General features: G+C 52.2%; 1 protein-coding gene across 2 annotated transcripts in view; it reads left to right on the forward strand.

Annotated features, from left to right (window-relative positions):
- The window catches only part of ADCY5 (adenylate cyclase 5), a 145192-nt gene that overhangs the window by 109305 nt on the left and 21995 nt on the right, over positions 1-13892 (forward strand). For both annotated transcript variants that reach the window (XM_032869501.1, XM_032869502.1), the window contains 4 exons: positions 2841-2863; positions 3704-3848; positions 4888-4985; positions 7890-7977. In XM_032869501.1, the coding sequence (XP_032725392.1) occupies positions 2841-2863; positions 3704-3848; positions 4888-4985; positions 7890-7977 (354 nt within the window). The remainder of the gene's footprint in view (positions 1-2840; positions 2864-3703; positions 3849-4887; positions 4986-7889; positions 7978-13892) is intronic.

Consider the following 13892-nt stretch of genomic DNA (forward strand, 5'->3'; position numbering starts at 1 on the left):
TGGTGAAGAAGCAACTTATAGGACACCAAGTTTATGAGGGGGCAGTGTGGAGGAAGAGTGCTTGCCTTCCTCCAGGGCTTTGAATTTGGACTTCTACAGATCTCCAGCCACCACTTCCCCTCCTGGGGGGGCCCTCCCCAAAGCAAAGAGCAATTGGTGGTTCCTCTCTGTTTTCGCCCCAGCCCTTTCATAATCTCCTGTGGACTCTGTATCCGTGTGACCAGGACCAGAGAGGGGGTGGGCAGAGGTGGGGGGAGAATCACAGGAACCTGGGGCAGAGAGGGAGGCTGTCGTTCAGGGGCCAGGGAAGAGGGAACAGGAAGATAGGAGGGAGAGGACAGAGGTGAGAAGGAGACTGTGGGAGCGAGGAGTGGAAGAGCCACAAGCAGACAGGAAAGGCACCCGGTGGGCTTTCTCTATTTAAAATCGTGGGGAAGCTTTTTTCCTGGTGATAATTTGGTGTAAGTGCAGTCTTTAGTTATTTCAGAGTCTCAAAGGAGGCAGCTGGGAGTGTGAGCACTGGTTTAGCAGACACATTAATCATTGTTAGGACCAGGAGCCTTGGAAGAGAAGGGGTGTCGTTGGGGAGACGGGCTACAGGATTTCTCCGTGGTGTTGGCCGCCTCGCCAGCAGGAAAGGACAGGAAAGTGTGTGGACAAAGAGTGCTGGGAACACCTCTGCTGCAGCCTTTGGGAGAAGAGACTCCCTGGCCCTCATCCTGGCTGGGCAGAGTCACCAGAGGCCAGCGTCAAAGGACACACGCCACGCCCCCTCCATGCAGTCAGAATGTCCAGGCTGTGGATGGCGTGGTTCCAGAAGCTGCCTGGCACACCGTCAGCATTTGGTGGTACGCTTGCCTGAGATCTTTGAGAAGGATACTCAGAGGAAGAGCTTCTTCCCAGAAGTGGTGTGTTACAAACTGCAGGAACCTGTCTGGGGGTCCTCCTAGCCGGGTGGAGGACCGCTGTCCTGGAACTAGTAAGCAGGCCGGGGAACTTGAACCCCGTCTACTGGACTGGGTTATTTTTTTTTTTTTCTTAAGATTTTATTTATGTATTAGAGAAATTATGAGCAGGGGGAGGGGGAGAGGAAGAGGGAGATGCAGACTCCCTGCTGAATGTGGGCCTGACGTGGAGCTCGATTCCAGGACCTGGGTTCATGACCCAAGCAAAAGGCAGACGCTTAACTGACTGAGCCACCCAGGCATCCCGGGACTGTGTTCTTAATGACTATCTGCCATGGTCAGTCTGCCAGCACACCAGCCCAGTGCTCAGCTCTCCACACTAACAAGGCACACAGAGCAGACCTGCTCCCCACCCCCAGCCCCAGCAGATGACCAAAAGAGCATAGGAGAAAGTCAGAAACAGGTTTTTTAAAAACTTCTCAGGTCTACTTCTGAGCAGCAGAAGCCAGCGCTGGCATAATAGTAGCTCAGTTGTCCTCAGTCCCAGAGTAAAGTCATGGCCGGCCCCTGTGGTGGAATTCAGGGCCAGCCCCCCACCGTATTCTGTGAAGAGCTGGCTGTCTGGCTTCTCTGCTGCCCACTTAAGCTCATGCCTGACAGATCCCGGGAGCACCCAGCATGGGCCTGCCCCCCGGTGGAGCACTCACGTGAGTCCCTCCCAACTCCTCCTGCCGAGGCTGGGGCGGTGTCATGGGCCAGGTCTCGTGGCCTGGGCCTGATGATGCTCAGAGGGCAAGAAGAAGGTCTGGCTTATCCAGGGAGGACCACTGCCCGCAGCCTGGGAGGAGCTCAGAGTCTGAGGTCGGGCACTTGGATTTGCCATTAGAGGCTGCCAAGGCCCTCGGAAGCCCTCCCCTTGGGAGGAATGGAGACACTGGGGCAGTGTGGGCCCCAATCTCTTTTAGCATCTGGCAGCTCTGGTTCCTGGAGAGCAACATAAATCCTGATTTTTGCATTTTCAAAACACGTCTGTGGTGTTTTAGGATTTAGGTTCATCTGGCATTTGCTGACCCCTGTGTTTGCCCATCAGTAAGCTCCACACTGGATGGCAAGAAACTGCAGGTAGCCTTCTGTCCTTGTCCTGGCAACCTGAGCCTTACCTGAAATGGCCCTGGGGCTGTTTGCCGATGTCTCCGCCTCCCAGATTCTATCCCCTTCCCATTTCAGGGAACCCACCCTCCATTCTGCCACACTTGGTCACACCCTGAGACACATTTTCATGGAGGTGTAGATTAACCGTAAATAGGGGTTTGAGGTTGGCAACCAATAAGGGACTGTCACACTCACCCCTGCCCAGGGTACGTGAGCAGTAGTCACTCCCGTGGCAGGCAGGTTTCTCACCTCCCGGGTGCCCACCCAGTTCTGGCCTTGGAAGAACACACTGGTTCTCAGATACCATGAAGGCTGCTGCAGGTCACTGGAGTTTAACTCTTTTAAGCTCACAGATGGGGGAACTTTGTGTGCTCAGTGGGGGTGCGGGGGGTGTGCACACATGTGGGAACTGATCACGCAGTGGTTTCTCTTGTTCCAAGCTTATTTCAAGGCAGAATTGAGAGGGACCTACCCTGCCTGGGTCCAGGAAGAAGAGGAGATTGGGGAATTGGGTGTGGGGACAGGATTTGCTTAGACACTGGGGTTTTGCCAGTGGATGGCATGAAATCGCAGTGCCTGCCTCCTGCAGCATCTAGCACAGCTCCTGGCCCATAGGAAGACCCTGGCTGTATTCGCTGAAGGAAGGAAGAAAAAACTCCTGAGTGACAGGCCTCCCTCAGGGCAGGCTCCTTGGTGAGCTAGACTGCCTTCCCACAGTCCCTTCTGGAAGCGTCCTCTCTGTTCTCATACACCTTTCCTTCCCTCTCTATCCCTCTCTTTTAGGGCTTCGAAGACCCCAAGGACAAGTGAGTAATACGCCTTTCTTTATTCCTGCTCTCTTGGCCTGAGGGATAGCCCCAAGTTTGCCTTATAGCTCGGTTTCCCCGTGCTGTGTGGGCAGTGTGCCCTCACGGTCTTGGCTGAGAGTGACCGGAGCCCCTGCTGCTGACAGAGGGACCGCCGGGCAGACAGGCCTGGGCATGAGCGCCGCCCGTGTGTCCTCACCCCACAGACAAATGTGTGCACACATAACTACAGACATGCATACTCTGTTCATGGCTGTGTGCACATGCACACACACACAGGAACCGCAGCTCTCAGGAAAATGCAGACCCAGCACATTGGTCACCGGCCCCTGGTCACATCCTAGTGCCCTGAGGGAATGTCTTCTTTCTCTTCTACTTCCCTGCTCTGGGGCGCTAGCTACCCCACTGACGACTAGGTGTCACCTTGAGGAATAGGGCTTTTCGTGCAGCAGCCTGATCATGAAACCCGCTTCCCAGAGGGTGTTCGGGATGATGGTGCAGCTGGGCAGTGAAGAGCAGAGACTGTCACCTGTGGGGAAAAGCAATTAGACCTTCTATGATAAGTCATATTATTATTACACTACAATAATGTATTAGTAGTTCAGAAAAGCCTATTGTCAGCGAGGCCCTTCAGCCAGAGGGTCAGACATGGGCAGTTTTCTGTGCACGTGTGCAATTAAGAGGGCGGACTTGGCCTTCAGGCCATCCTGGTCACAGTCCCAGAGTCCCCGCCCCTTATTAGGGCCTTTCTGATGGGCCTGGGAGCAGGGCTCCGGGTGGGCCCTCTAGCGGCGCCCCCGGTGGTCAGCCTGTCCTGCGTCTGCTCCTCTTGCTCCCCAGGAATGCCCAAGAAAGTGCAAACCCGGAGGATGAAGTGGATGAGTTTCTGGGCCGCGCCATTGACGCCAGGAGCATCGACAGGCTGCGGTCTGAGCATGTCCGCAAGTTCCTCTTGACCTTCAGGGAGCCTGACTTAGAGAAGAAGGTAGGGCACCCTGGGTGGGAAGGAGGCCCTGGGCAGGACCAGGACCAGGGGGAGGAGGACAGGGCAACAGTTCCCTGTTGTCCCCGTCACCACAGAAAGTGCCCTTTCTTGTCAGCATCGCCTGTTCCAATGCCACAGTGCTCAGGAGATGGAGATTTCGGGGAGACATTTCGTGGTCAGCAGGGCTAAGTCGTAACTTCCTCATGCCTCCGTTTTCTGACTTTCTTCAGAGGGCGAAGTGAGGGTTAAACAAGTCTATATGTGTAAAACACACAAAATCGTATCTGCCACGGATGTTCAATGATGTTAGTTGGTATTTATTTTATTTTTATTGCTGTTACCATTATGAACATCACCAGAGGACCTCCCTTCTGCCTTTGGCACACTCACAAAAAGTCGGAAGAAACAGTCAAGATCTCTCTGTCCCATCTCCTTAAGTTGTGACTGAGGGGTTGGGCGACTTGCTGTAGGCCACCAGTGAAGTCGTGACAGAGCCAGACCCAACCTTGGTCCTGTGAGGCCGACCTGTGAGCACATGCTGCTGGCCCTGGGGAACGGGACCCGAGCCGCGAGCGCCCTCTCTGGTGACGTTGTGCCAGCACAGCCTCGGTGGGTGCAGCTGGCTGGTGTTGCAGGAGGAATTGGCCCCTGGGAGATGAGCTCTGTGATTTGCAGCAGGCCTCCGGTCCGCTTCTCTGCGAAGTGGCAGCTACACAGGTCCTGTTCCCGGGGCTCTTGTGAGGGTGTGCCGAGGACACCACAGACAGGCGCATGTCCTAGCCTGTAGCTGGTGCTCCGTAATTGGAGCCAGGATCATTATGAAGGACTTTCACGGTGACCCGACCCGCAGAAAGTGTCCGGTTTGACACAGTCCAGCTGCTGTCCCCACAGGCATCACGTTATGTCGCTTCGGACAGGTTTCTTGAGCACGAGGGCTGGGGCAGTTTTCTCCCAGGTGTTAGGAGTGGGCTGCCCGAGTATCTGGGCTGGGTGGGGCTGGAGCAGACCGGTCCCCCCTCACCCTGCGACCTCCTCTCAGTACTCCAAGCAGGTGGATGACCGATTTGGTGCCTACGTGGCCTGTGCCTCGCTTGTCTTCCTCTTCATCTGCTTTGTCCAAATCACCATCGTGCCCCAGTGAGTACTGTCCCCCTGGCTGCAGGGCTCTGAGGGTGGGAACAAGGGTCATGGAGGAGAGCAGGGAGGGGGTTGGGGGGTGGGCTTGTTCAGACAAGGAGAGCCTTCCGCTTGTGTCCTTGGAGGGACCGTGACAGGGCGGGAAGCCCTCCGGGCCTGCCTTGCTGCATGAGAGACTCCTTCTCAACACTTTATCCTTTATCATCTCTCCCCGTTATCACCCACACCACGGTCGCCCTTAAATCACCCAAAGTATTCGCCACGTTTGCTTCTGTGTGACCTTTGGTTTTTGCAAAAACGTTAACACATCTTCAAAAGATAAAGGTTTTCTGCTCCTCTGGGTATTTCAAAGAATGGATTTCTGGTTCTGATGGCTTTTCTCACAAATAGGTCAGAACACTTCCAAAGACTGGCTGTGTCCCTGAGGGAGGCCTGTGGCCCCTGAGGGGACCACCCTGTTGTGGGCTGTGGGCTCTTGGAAATGAAGTCTTAGGTAAATCATCACAGAGTCACATGGAGACAAGAAGAGAATTGCTTGTGTTATCTCTGTGTGTGTGTGTGTATGTGTGTACACTGATATGTGCATGTATGCACGTAGCTACATGTTTGTGACTTTTTAATATGCAACATTGCAAACATACAGAAAAGCAAGGTAATTAATATCCTCAGCACCCATCCCCTGGATATAATTATTGATGATGTTTTACCACTGTTTCATCTGTTTTTTTCTGATTATTTAAATTTTAGATGAAAGGACATTTTCCCCCTAAAAGCCCTTACCATATACCTATTTTCAGGGCATTTTCCTTCTTAACCACAATGCCCCACACACCAAACAAAATTAACCCCAGTTCTGCAACCATGTAACACCAAGTTCATGTTCACATACCCAAAGTCATCTCCAAACAACTCCTGCCCTGAGTTCCTCATAGCTGGGATCTACTCGAGATCCACTGGTTGTGTTTGGTTATGTCTCCTAAGTCCAGCTGAATCTAGGAGAGTCCCCTCACCCCAACACCCTCTACTTTTCATTTTGAAATAATTGTAGACTTACAGAAGTGCTACGGAGACAGAGTCTCCAGACATCCTTCATCTAGTTTTCCGTAACACGGACACTTCCGTGACAGCAGCCGAGGGTCAATGGCAAGAGATTAACCCGGAATGACGATGCTATTATCTGACTGTAATCTAATTCTGTTGCTGTTGCCCTTAGTGGCCTTTTTGTGTCCCAGCAGCTGGGTAGGATCCCACACTGCGTTTAGCTCTTTGTTCTCCGCAGTCCCATCTAATCTGTGATGCTGCCTCAGCCTTTGCTTATTTTTTGTGGCCTTGGAGCTTCTGATGAGAGGTGGCCGATTAATTTGTAGACTGTCTCCATGTGGGTTTGTCTGATGTGTTTTCACAATTCGGTTGAGGTTATGCAGTTTGGGTGAGGATCCCACAGAAGTGATATGTCCTCCTTAGTGCATGTTATCAGGAGGTACACAAGGCCTCCATACGTCTTTTATTTGTAATGAGACACTGTTGCAGGGATAGCCCTTACATGTGTGTCTGCTGGGACTCTGTCCGGACCCCACAGACACCAGCACCCAGCTCCACTCTGGTGAGTGCCACTAATGCCCATTGCCCCCCACGCTGAGCTGCTGCAGAGCTGGTGTGACTGTGGGTCCTTATTGACACAGGACCCCATTTTTTTCTATATGGAAATGGAGCTACAGGTATAAAGAAGCGACCCAGTCTTTCTGTCCCATTGCTGCTCCCAATAGTCCAGTTAACCTAGGTCCCTGTAACCCTGCCTCTGTGCCACTCGCTCTTTTGTTCCTGCAGTGTGGCTCATGGGCTGGGTATCCCTTGGTCCCTGCTCTGCCTGCCGTGGCTTCCTTCCCTGCCGGCTACAGCTCCGAGCTGCCAAGGCGTTGATGGAAGTCTTGCTCCTGCAGTCCTCTCTCTACAGAAGCATTAAAAGCTACTTTAAAGATCTTTCTTTCCCTCTGAAGAGAGTTTTCTACCCTTGTTCTGTTTGTTTAAGGCATCTAAGTGCTGGCTTCTGGGGGAGCCTGGAACAAAGATGCCCTTTGAATGCCTCTCTAGAGGTATTCGCCTGCCTTGTCAAGCCCTCCATTTGCCTTTAACCTGCTAACAGCGCCTGGCACCTCCAGGCCACTCTCGCTCCCTGCAAGGGAAAAGGGAGTTCTGTGGCCTCCTGATATGACGGAGTGTACCTTAGCCAGCCCCTGCCCCAGGAGGGCCAGATGGAAAGTCAGTGGCAGCTCTCCTGTCTGAGGATTCTGGTCCGTGGTGAACAATAAGGTCCCCTGTGAGCTGCCTCCGCAGGGATGGGGTAGGGGGTTCCTTGCATTTCCATGTTGAACTGGCAAGCTGAGTAGGACTTGTCATGGGGCCTGGCAGGATCCAGGGTTTAGGCACTCTGTCCCCCAAAGGGATCCGTCACCGCTGTTTCTCAGAGTGTCTGCTTAGGCTGCTGACAAATGTGTGTTAAAAAGTGGTGGTTGTCTATCCCGTTTTCAGCCTTCATGGTTACATACCTAGCCCTGAGTAACTGCCTGGGGGGAATAACCAGGTGACTTTTAAAATGGGTCCTTCCAAGCCAAATGAAGTGAGTCTCTGGGTGGCTAAGATTTAGGCAAAATATCGAGCAGGTGACACTTGCTTCTCCATTCAGCCCTCTTTGGGCTTCTGTGCCGTGCAGGGAGATGGCAAGAACGGGAGCCAGGTGATCGTGGAGGGGTCCTGAATCAGTGCACAGGGCTGTGTAAGCCCCTTTCTCAGTGAGTCAGGGGCTGGAAGAGACTGGGCAGTGGGCTCAGGGAGATGGAGCCATCTCTCCCTCCTCCCAGAGGCTTTCAGAGCCCCCAGAATTCCCCACCTCCTCTCTTTTTCCAGCTCCGTGTTCATGTTGAGTTTCTACCTGACCTGTTTCCTGCTGCTGACGTTGGTGGTATTTGTGTCTGTGATCTACTCCTGCGTGAAGGTGAGTCTGGCTGGCACCTGAGCCCTCTGTCACCTTCTTCCCTCCCTTCCTGGCCCGCTGATAGGAGCTCCTCCCAGGAGCCCAGGAGTCGCACTTGGGGTCAGGGTGCATGATGCTGAGGCACCCCTCTGGCTTGGCATCGGCAGTGACCTAGACCACAGGGAGTGCATTGTTCGTGGAGACAGTGGTGGTAGTTATTCTCATCTGCCTTTGTCAACCTTGGCGACAAGAAGGTCGTGTCACTGTCCCTCCTGTCCGTCCGCTTGGTGTCAGGTGGGATGAGGGCAGGGCATCTAGCACAAAGCAGTGGTCAGTAAATATTTGCTGAAAGAGTGAGTATGGAAGAGACCTCTCTCAACACCCTCTTCAGTGCCCCCCATGTGCCTGGAATTGGCCTTGGAGGGGACCATAGGGATGATGGCTTTTGAGCCAGTCATCACAGAGATGAGGAGAGCGGCCCAGAGTGGTTCAGTGTTTCGGACAGAGCCACACAGTCAAGAATGTGGGCATGAGACCCTGTTCTCTGTTTTTCTCCCATATTTCCTCTTTCTCTTAGGCGTGCTGTGCCCCCCTCACCCCCCGTCCCAAGGCTGTGTCCTTCCTTCGGACCTGGCCACAAACCATTCTGGTCTGTGGTGGAAGCCATTCATGTTCCCCTTTGCCCTTTCCACCAAGCCTTTCCCTCATTTCCTTCCCTAGTGATTTAAGACTTCCCTCACAGGCCAGCCTAGTCCCAGAAAACGCTCTGTCCCTAGGCAGGTACAAGCCCTTCCAGCTTCTGTGGAAACCATTTCTCTGCTCCTCTTTGATGCTCACTTGGAGCCAAGCCCCAGGAAAAGTGGGGGGCCGTCTCCGCCATCATTCTCTACCTACACCGCCATGGCCACCGAGTTCTTCTTCTGGAGGGATTAGACCTTGATTGCCTCCAAATTCCCCTTTCTCTCTCCACCCTCCAGGCAGGGTATTTCATTAGACTGTTAATTGTTTAATTATCTAATGGTCAAGGTCTTGGTGGACCAATGATCAGAACTGGAAGGCCCCCCTGGGAATCATCTGGAGCAGTGTAGGATTTAATCCTGATTTCCAGCCTTTCACCCGCTCCTTCCTCAAGGCTCTCTGTTCAGTCACACCTTGCCTTTTGGTCTTGCTGTTCTCATGCCTCCCTCCCTCGCCCTCCCGCCTGCTTTGTCCCAGGAGCCAGTTCCACTTTCTCCATCTCATGGCTATAGAAGCATGTGGTACATTCACAACAGCCAAAAGGTAGAAATGATGCAACTATCCATGGACAGGTGAATAAACCAAAATGGCATTTCTGTGAGGGAATGTTATCTACCTAAGGAAGGCCGTGAAGCTCTGACACACCCTACAACATGGACGCACCTTGAAAACATGCTGAGTAGAAGAGGCCAGACCGGAAAGGACATAGACTATAGGAGTCCACTTATGGAATCTCTGGAATAGGCAAACTCACAGAGACAGGAAGTAGACTAGATGGTCCTGGGGTTGAAGGAGCAGGGATGGGGAGCTACGGCTTCACACATGCAGACTTTCTGTCTGGAGTGATGGAAGGGTCTGGAACTAGAGCATTCCGGGAATGGAACCGTGACAGTTGCTCGACAGTGTGCAGAGAGTTAATGCCACTAAATCGTATGCTTAAAAATGGTTAAAATGCTAACCTGATGAAATATATGTTTTACCACAGTAAGTCACCACAACCAGACAAAAACAAAAACAGTACACCACAGCTAAAAAGGGCCTTTTAAACATTCTGTTTTGAATGTCCAGAAGAATCTTTTTTCTTTTTAAGTTATAATCTGAGGCAAAGTCCTTGTCTGTTTGAGGTACCTAATTAGCTTATTCCAGTCAGAATCAAAGCTGTATGTGGTCTCTGATTTTAAAACTAGAACCTAGATTTCCCTCTTTCCTGTTAGCTGCTTTGGTAAGCCTGAGCTACCCTGATTTCACTTGGCTTGGGTTTCCTGACCCACACGTATATCCAGGCGTAGGGGAGGAGACGGGGAGGAAGGCTCATCTCCCACTTGCCCTGGCCATTTTGAGTTCATACTTTGGTCCGGTGAATTCTTTTTGCTATTCTTCAGGATTATTTATGAAAATCATTCCTGCCTCTTTGTGTCTCATTGAATCTATTTTGTAATCGGTGTCACATTCAATAAGTTTATTCTCAGTTCCTTTGTCCAGCCCACTGATTTTTCTGACAGTTCTGAGGAGGCCAGGGTCCCCTCAGGGGAGGCTGGGGAAGGAAGTGCCTTCCTCCTGGCCCCACTCCATCCCTCGCCCCTCCACACAGCACCCCCTCAACCGGGGGAGGCTGCTGCTTCCATCTTACAGTATAGATCCTCTAAACAATTTATTTAGGAAAAAAGTGCTCCCTGACTTATCAAGCCTTGCCCCCACTGATTTGGGCCAAGAGTCAAGTAGACTCGAACACCCGCCTTAAGGTCCTGCTGTGTCCTTTCCCCTCCACCCCCCACCAACCTCTGATGCATCATCTCAGCATTTCTCCACTTTCTGGGAAGAAGACCCCAACCTGAGAAGTTGTTTGCAGTACGAATTCCTCTCCGTTTCGTTATCCTTTCCTCCTCCGTGCTGTGGACGAACTGTTGGCACACTGAGATGTGAAGGGTAATTCTCATTTGGCCTCTGTGTCCCATGGTGTGTGGCCCGTGATGGAGCCCCGAAGGCGGACAGACTGAGAGTTGATCTTATCCCAAATTCTCAGGTAGGGCCTCGACACTGACTAGACTGGAATTTTCCGTGTCATTCGGTTTTCCCTTTGAAAACATTTGCCCTTTGCTAGACCCCAGACATCTCTCATCTCCGTTCCACGGTTTTTCAAGAGCCACGGGTGGTGGCTTCGTGAGGAGATACGACCGACCGTTCCTAAATTACCCGCGGCCTGGGCTCAGCAGATCCATACTGGGCGGCTCTGTCAGCCACAGTGGCTTTCTCTGTTCCCTTTGTTCTCCATGTCCCCAGCACAGCAGGGGCTTACTTGCTCAAATGTCCCGAGTTTACCCTTTTTGATGAGAGAACTGTGAAGAAAGTGTGGGCTGAGTTAGTTGAAACCAGCCCACTTTGTTGTCGTAGCTGTGTGTCTGGGAGCGCTGCCTGGGACCTTCCTGGGGGAAGGTGTCTGACGCTCGCCACCCAGGGTTCTGACGGCCTTTTTGTCCTGGGCTTGTTTGATCTCCTGACGAGCGAGGCCCAGTTCACACTCACACCTAGATGTGGGGCTAACCCGGGGCCTTGGTCTCCTGGTCTCCTTGCCCCATTAGCTGCCCTTCAGGACCCTGCTGTCTCTGGGCTGCTTTGCCCCGAGGTTCCTCCCTCAAGCACTTCTTTTCTTCTGGGGCCAGTCTGGACATCCGACATGTCACTCCTCCCTTCCCTCGGCATCCGTGCTGACCTGGGCACCAGAGCTGCTCATCCTAGAAAAAGCCACGCTAAATCCCTCCTTGTCATCACACGGGGTCCGCAGGCTGGGAATCTCAAATTGGAAATGGCTGGAGTAGTGAAGCAGCCCAGACACCCACCTGAGGTTGGAATCCCTTTATGGCAACCATGCGAGGATGGGCTAGCCTCTGCTTGGTTACCTCCAGGGATGGTGAGCTCACTCATGTCTCCCGAGTATAGCCTTTTCCCTCTTCAGGCACCACTAACTGTTCCATCAACCTCCCTGTGGCTTCTGCCCCATCATCCAGTGAGGCAGCCCAGGCCTATGTTGGTCTTTGTTTTTGTTTTCATTTTGTTTTTAAGATTTTATTTATTTATTTTGAGAGAGAGCATGAGCAGAGAGAGAGGGAGAAGCAGACTGTCTGCTGAGCAGGGAGTCCCACTCGGGACTTGATCCCAGGACCCTGGGATCATGACCCGAGCCAAAAGGCACATGCTTAACTGACCGAGCCACCCAGGCACCCCGAGACCTACTTCTGAGAGTGCCAGCATTTTTGCTACCACCGCTCAGATAGGTAGAAAGGGGTGGCTCCCTCCTTTCCCCACATTCTGGCCTGGACTCCCTGTCTTCACTGTGGCTCATTAGCACTTCCTTAATAGAAAGGCCAGACTCCTCTCCTGCATTTTGGGGCTGGGAGAAGATAGGCACAGAAGGAAGACTCAGTGCCATAGTTCTTGCTGTGTGTGTGTGTGTGTGTGTGTGTGTGCATGCACACGCATGTGTACATGGGTACATACATGTGTGTATTTAAATCTCCTTCTCCTCCAGGCTGCTGGCTCTCTCTTACCTTGCCCCCCATGGACTTCTGGGGCCCAGCTGTCTGAGCTCCTAGGAACTGTGAGCAGAGCTGCATCTAGGCTCTGTGGGCTCTGTGCAGTCTCCAGAAACCTCTTCTCCCTCCCCACAGCCTGAATGTCCTCACCAGGTCCCTTGCTATGCCAGCTCTCCTTTCGACCTCTGCAGCCTGACCGCTGTCCCTGGTTTCTGAAACAGGGTCTGACTACACAACAGTACTATACCTCTTAGGTATCTTCTATCCTGGGAGGACTGGAGAACGCCCCCACTAGCCTCCCACCAGCATGCTCAGGGTTCCACTCTGTTAAGGGGAGGTTGTCGTTGTGAGACTTGTGTTCCTTTGGGGATAGAGAACTCTTCACTTCAGGAGGCATGTCTCAGGTTCCTCCCACAGCTTCCGAGTCCGGCAGTCTAGGGTCTGGATCCCAGCTCTGCCCCTTTGAGCTGTGTTTCCTAAACCTGTAAGGTGGCTTTTATTACATCTGTCTTGCAGATGACGATGAGGAGGCTCTGAGGTGAGGCAGCCTTCCCGAAGCCTTGAGGCTAGGAAGTGGTAAAGCTGGGGTTTAAACCCCAGTGGTTCGTGACTCCCGAGCCCATAGTCCTTCTTCTTAAAGACACCGCCTTTGTTAATGTGTCCGTTTAACCCCTGGGAGAGCAGTGGTATGGAGCTTGGTCAGCTTCTGCCTGCCTTGGTTGGCCTCTGAAGTTTCCATATCTTTTATATAAAATTTTGTGAGGTAGAAGCTACTGCTTTTTTAAAATTGGTTTCTTGTCAGAAAGACAGTTTTCTTAAGATTTTTTCCATCAGATTTTTTTTTAAGATTTTCTTTATTAGAGAGAGAGCACAAGTGGGGCCGGGGCCAGAGGGTGAGGGACAAGCACACTCCCTGCTGAGCACAGAGGACGACACGGGGCTTGATCCCGGGACCCTGAGATCATGATCTGAGCCGAAGGTAGATGCTTAACTGACTGAGCTACCCAGGCATCCCCTCTCCCATCAGATTTCATCATTTTTTTTCCATCTTTACACTATCCTGACCCCACATCACAGACAGGGAACCAGGGCCCCAGGCTCGCCATTGATTTGCCTGGAGGCTTTATGAGAGGCCAGGATCAAAACTGCCCTTCACCCCAGTCATGATTTATTAATTATGTCCCCACTCCTGTTTTTTATGTTGAATTGATTTGAACTAATCAGACTGGGAAAGTACTGGTTTGGAATTTTTAAAAAATCAATCCTTTTTCTGAGCTGTAATTGCAAGTGAGCAGGCATTGAACAATTGGTTTGCATGGGCACAATTATCCTGCTGTAAAGAAATGGTCTCCGGGGTCTTTGCGAAGCTGTGGTGCGTCCCTGTGAGAAGACGTGCCCTGGGTGAAGACTTTCACCATCCACACTGGGATTAGCAAAGACGGGATTTAGGGCAAACATACGGATGAACTCTCTGATCACAGGAGATGAGATACTCTATAAACCATTACCAGAGCAGGATGTCGAATCTTCTGGAGATTTCAAGACAGCAATTCCTGGGTTCCTGCCTGAGGTATTAAAGTTAAGAGCAGGTCTTTTCAAAGGGTGACAAGAGGGGTGCCTGGGTTGCTTGGTCAGTTAAATACCTGCCTTTGGCTCCAGTCATGACCT

Source organism: Lontra canadensis, unplaced genomic scaffold (assembly GCF_010015895.1).
Source record: "Lontra canadensis isolate GAN:19392208 unplaced genomic scaffold, GSC_riverotter_1.0 scaffold38, whole genome shotgun sequence".
Lineage (NCBI taxonomy): Eukaryota > Metazoa > Chordata > Mammalia > Carnivora > Mustelidae > Lontra > Lontra canadensis.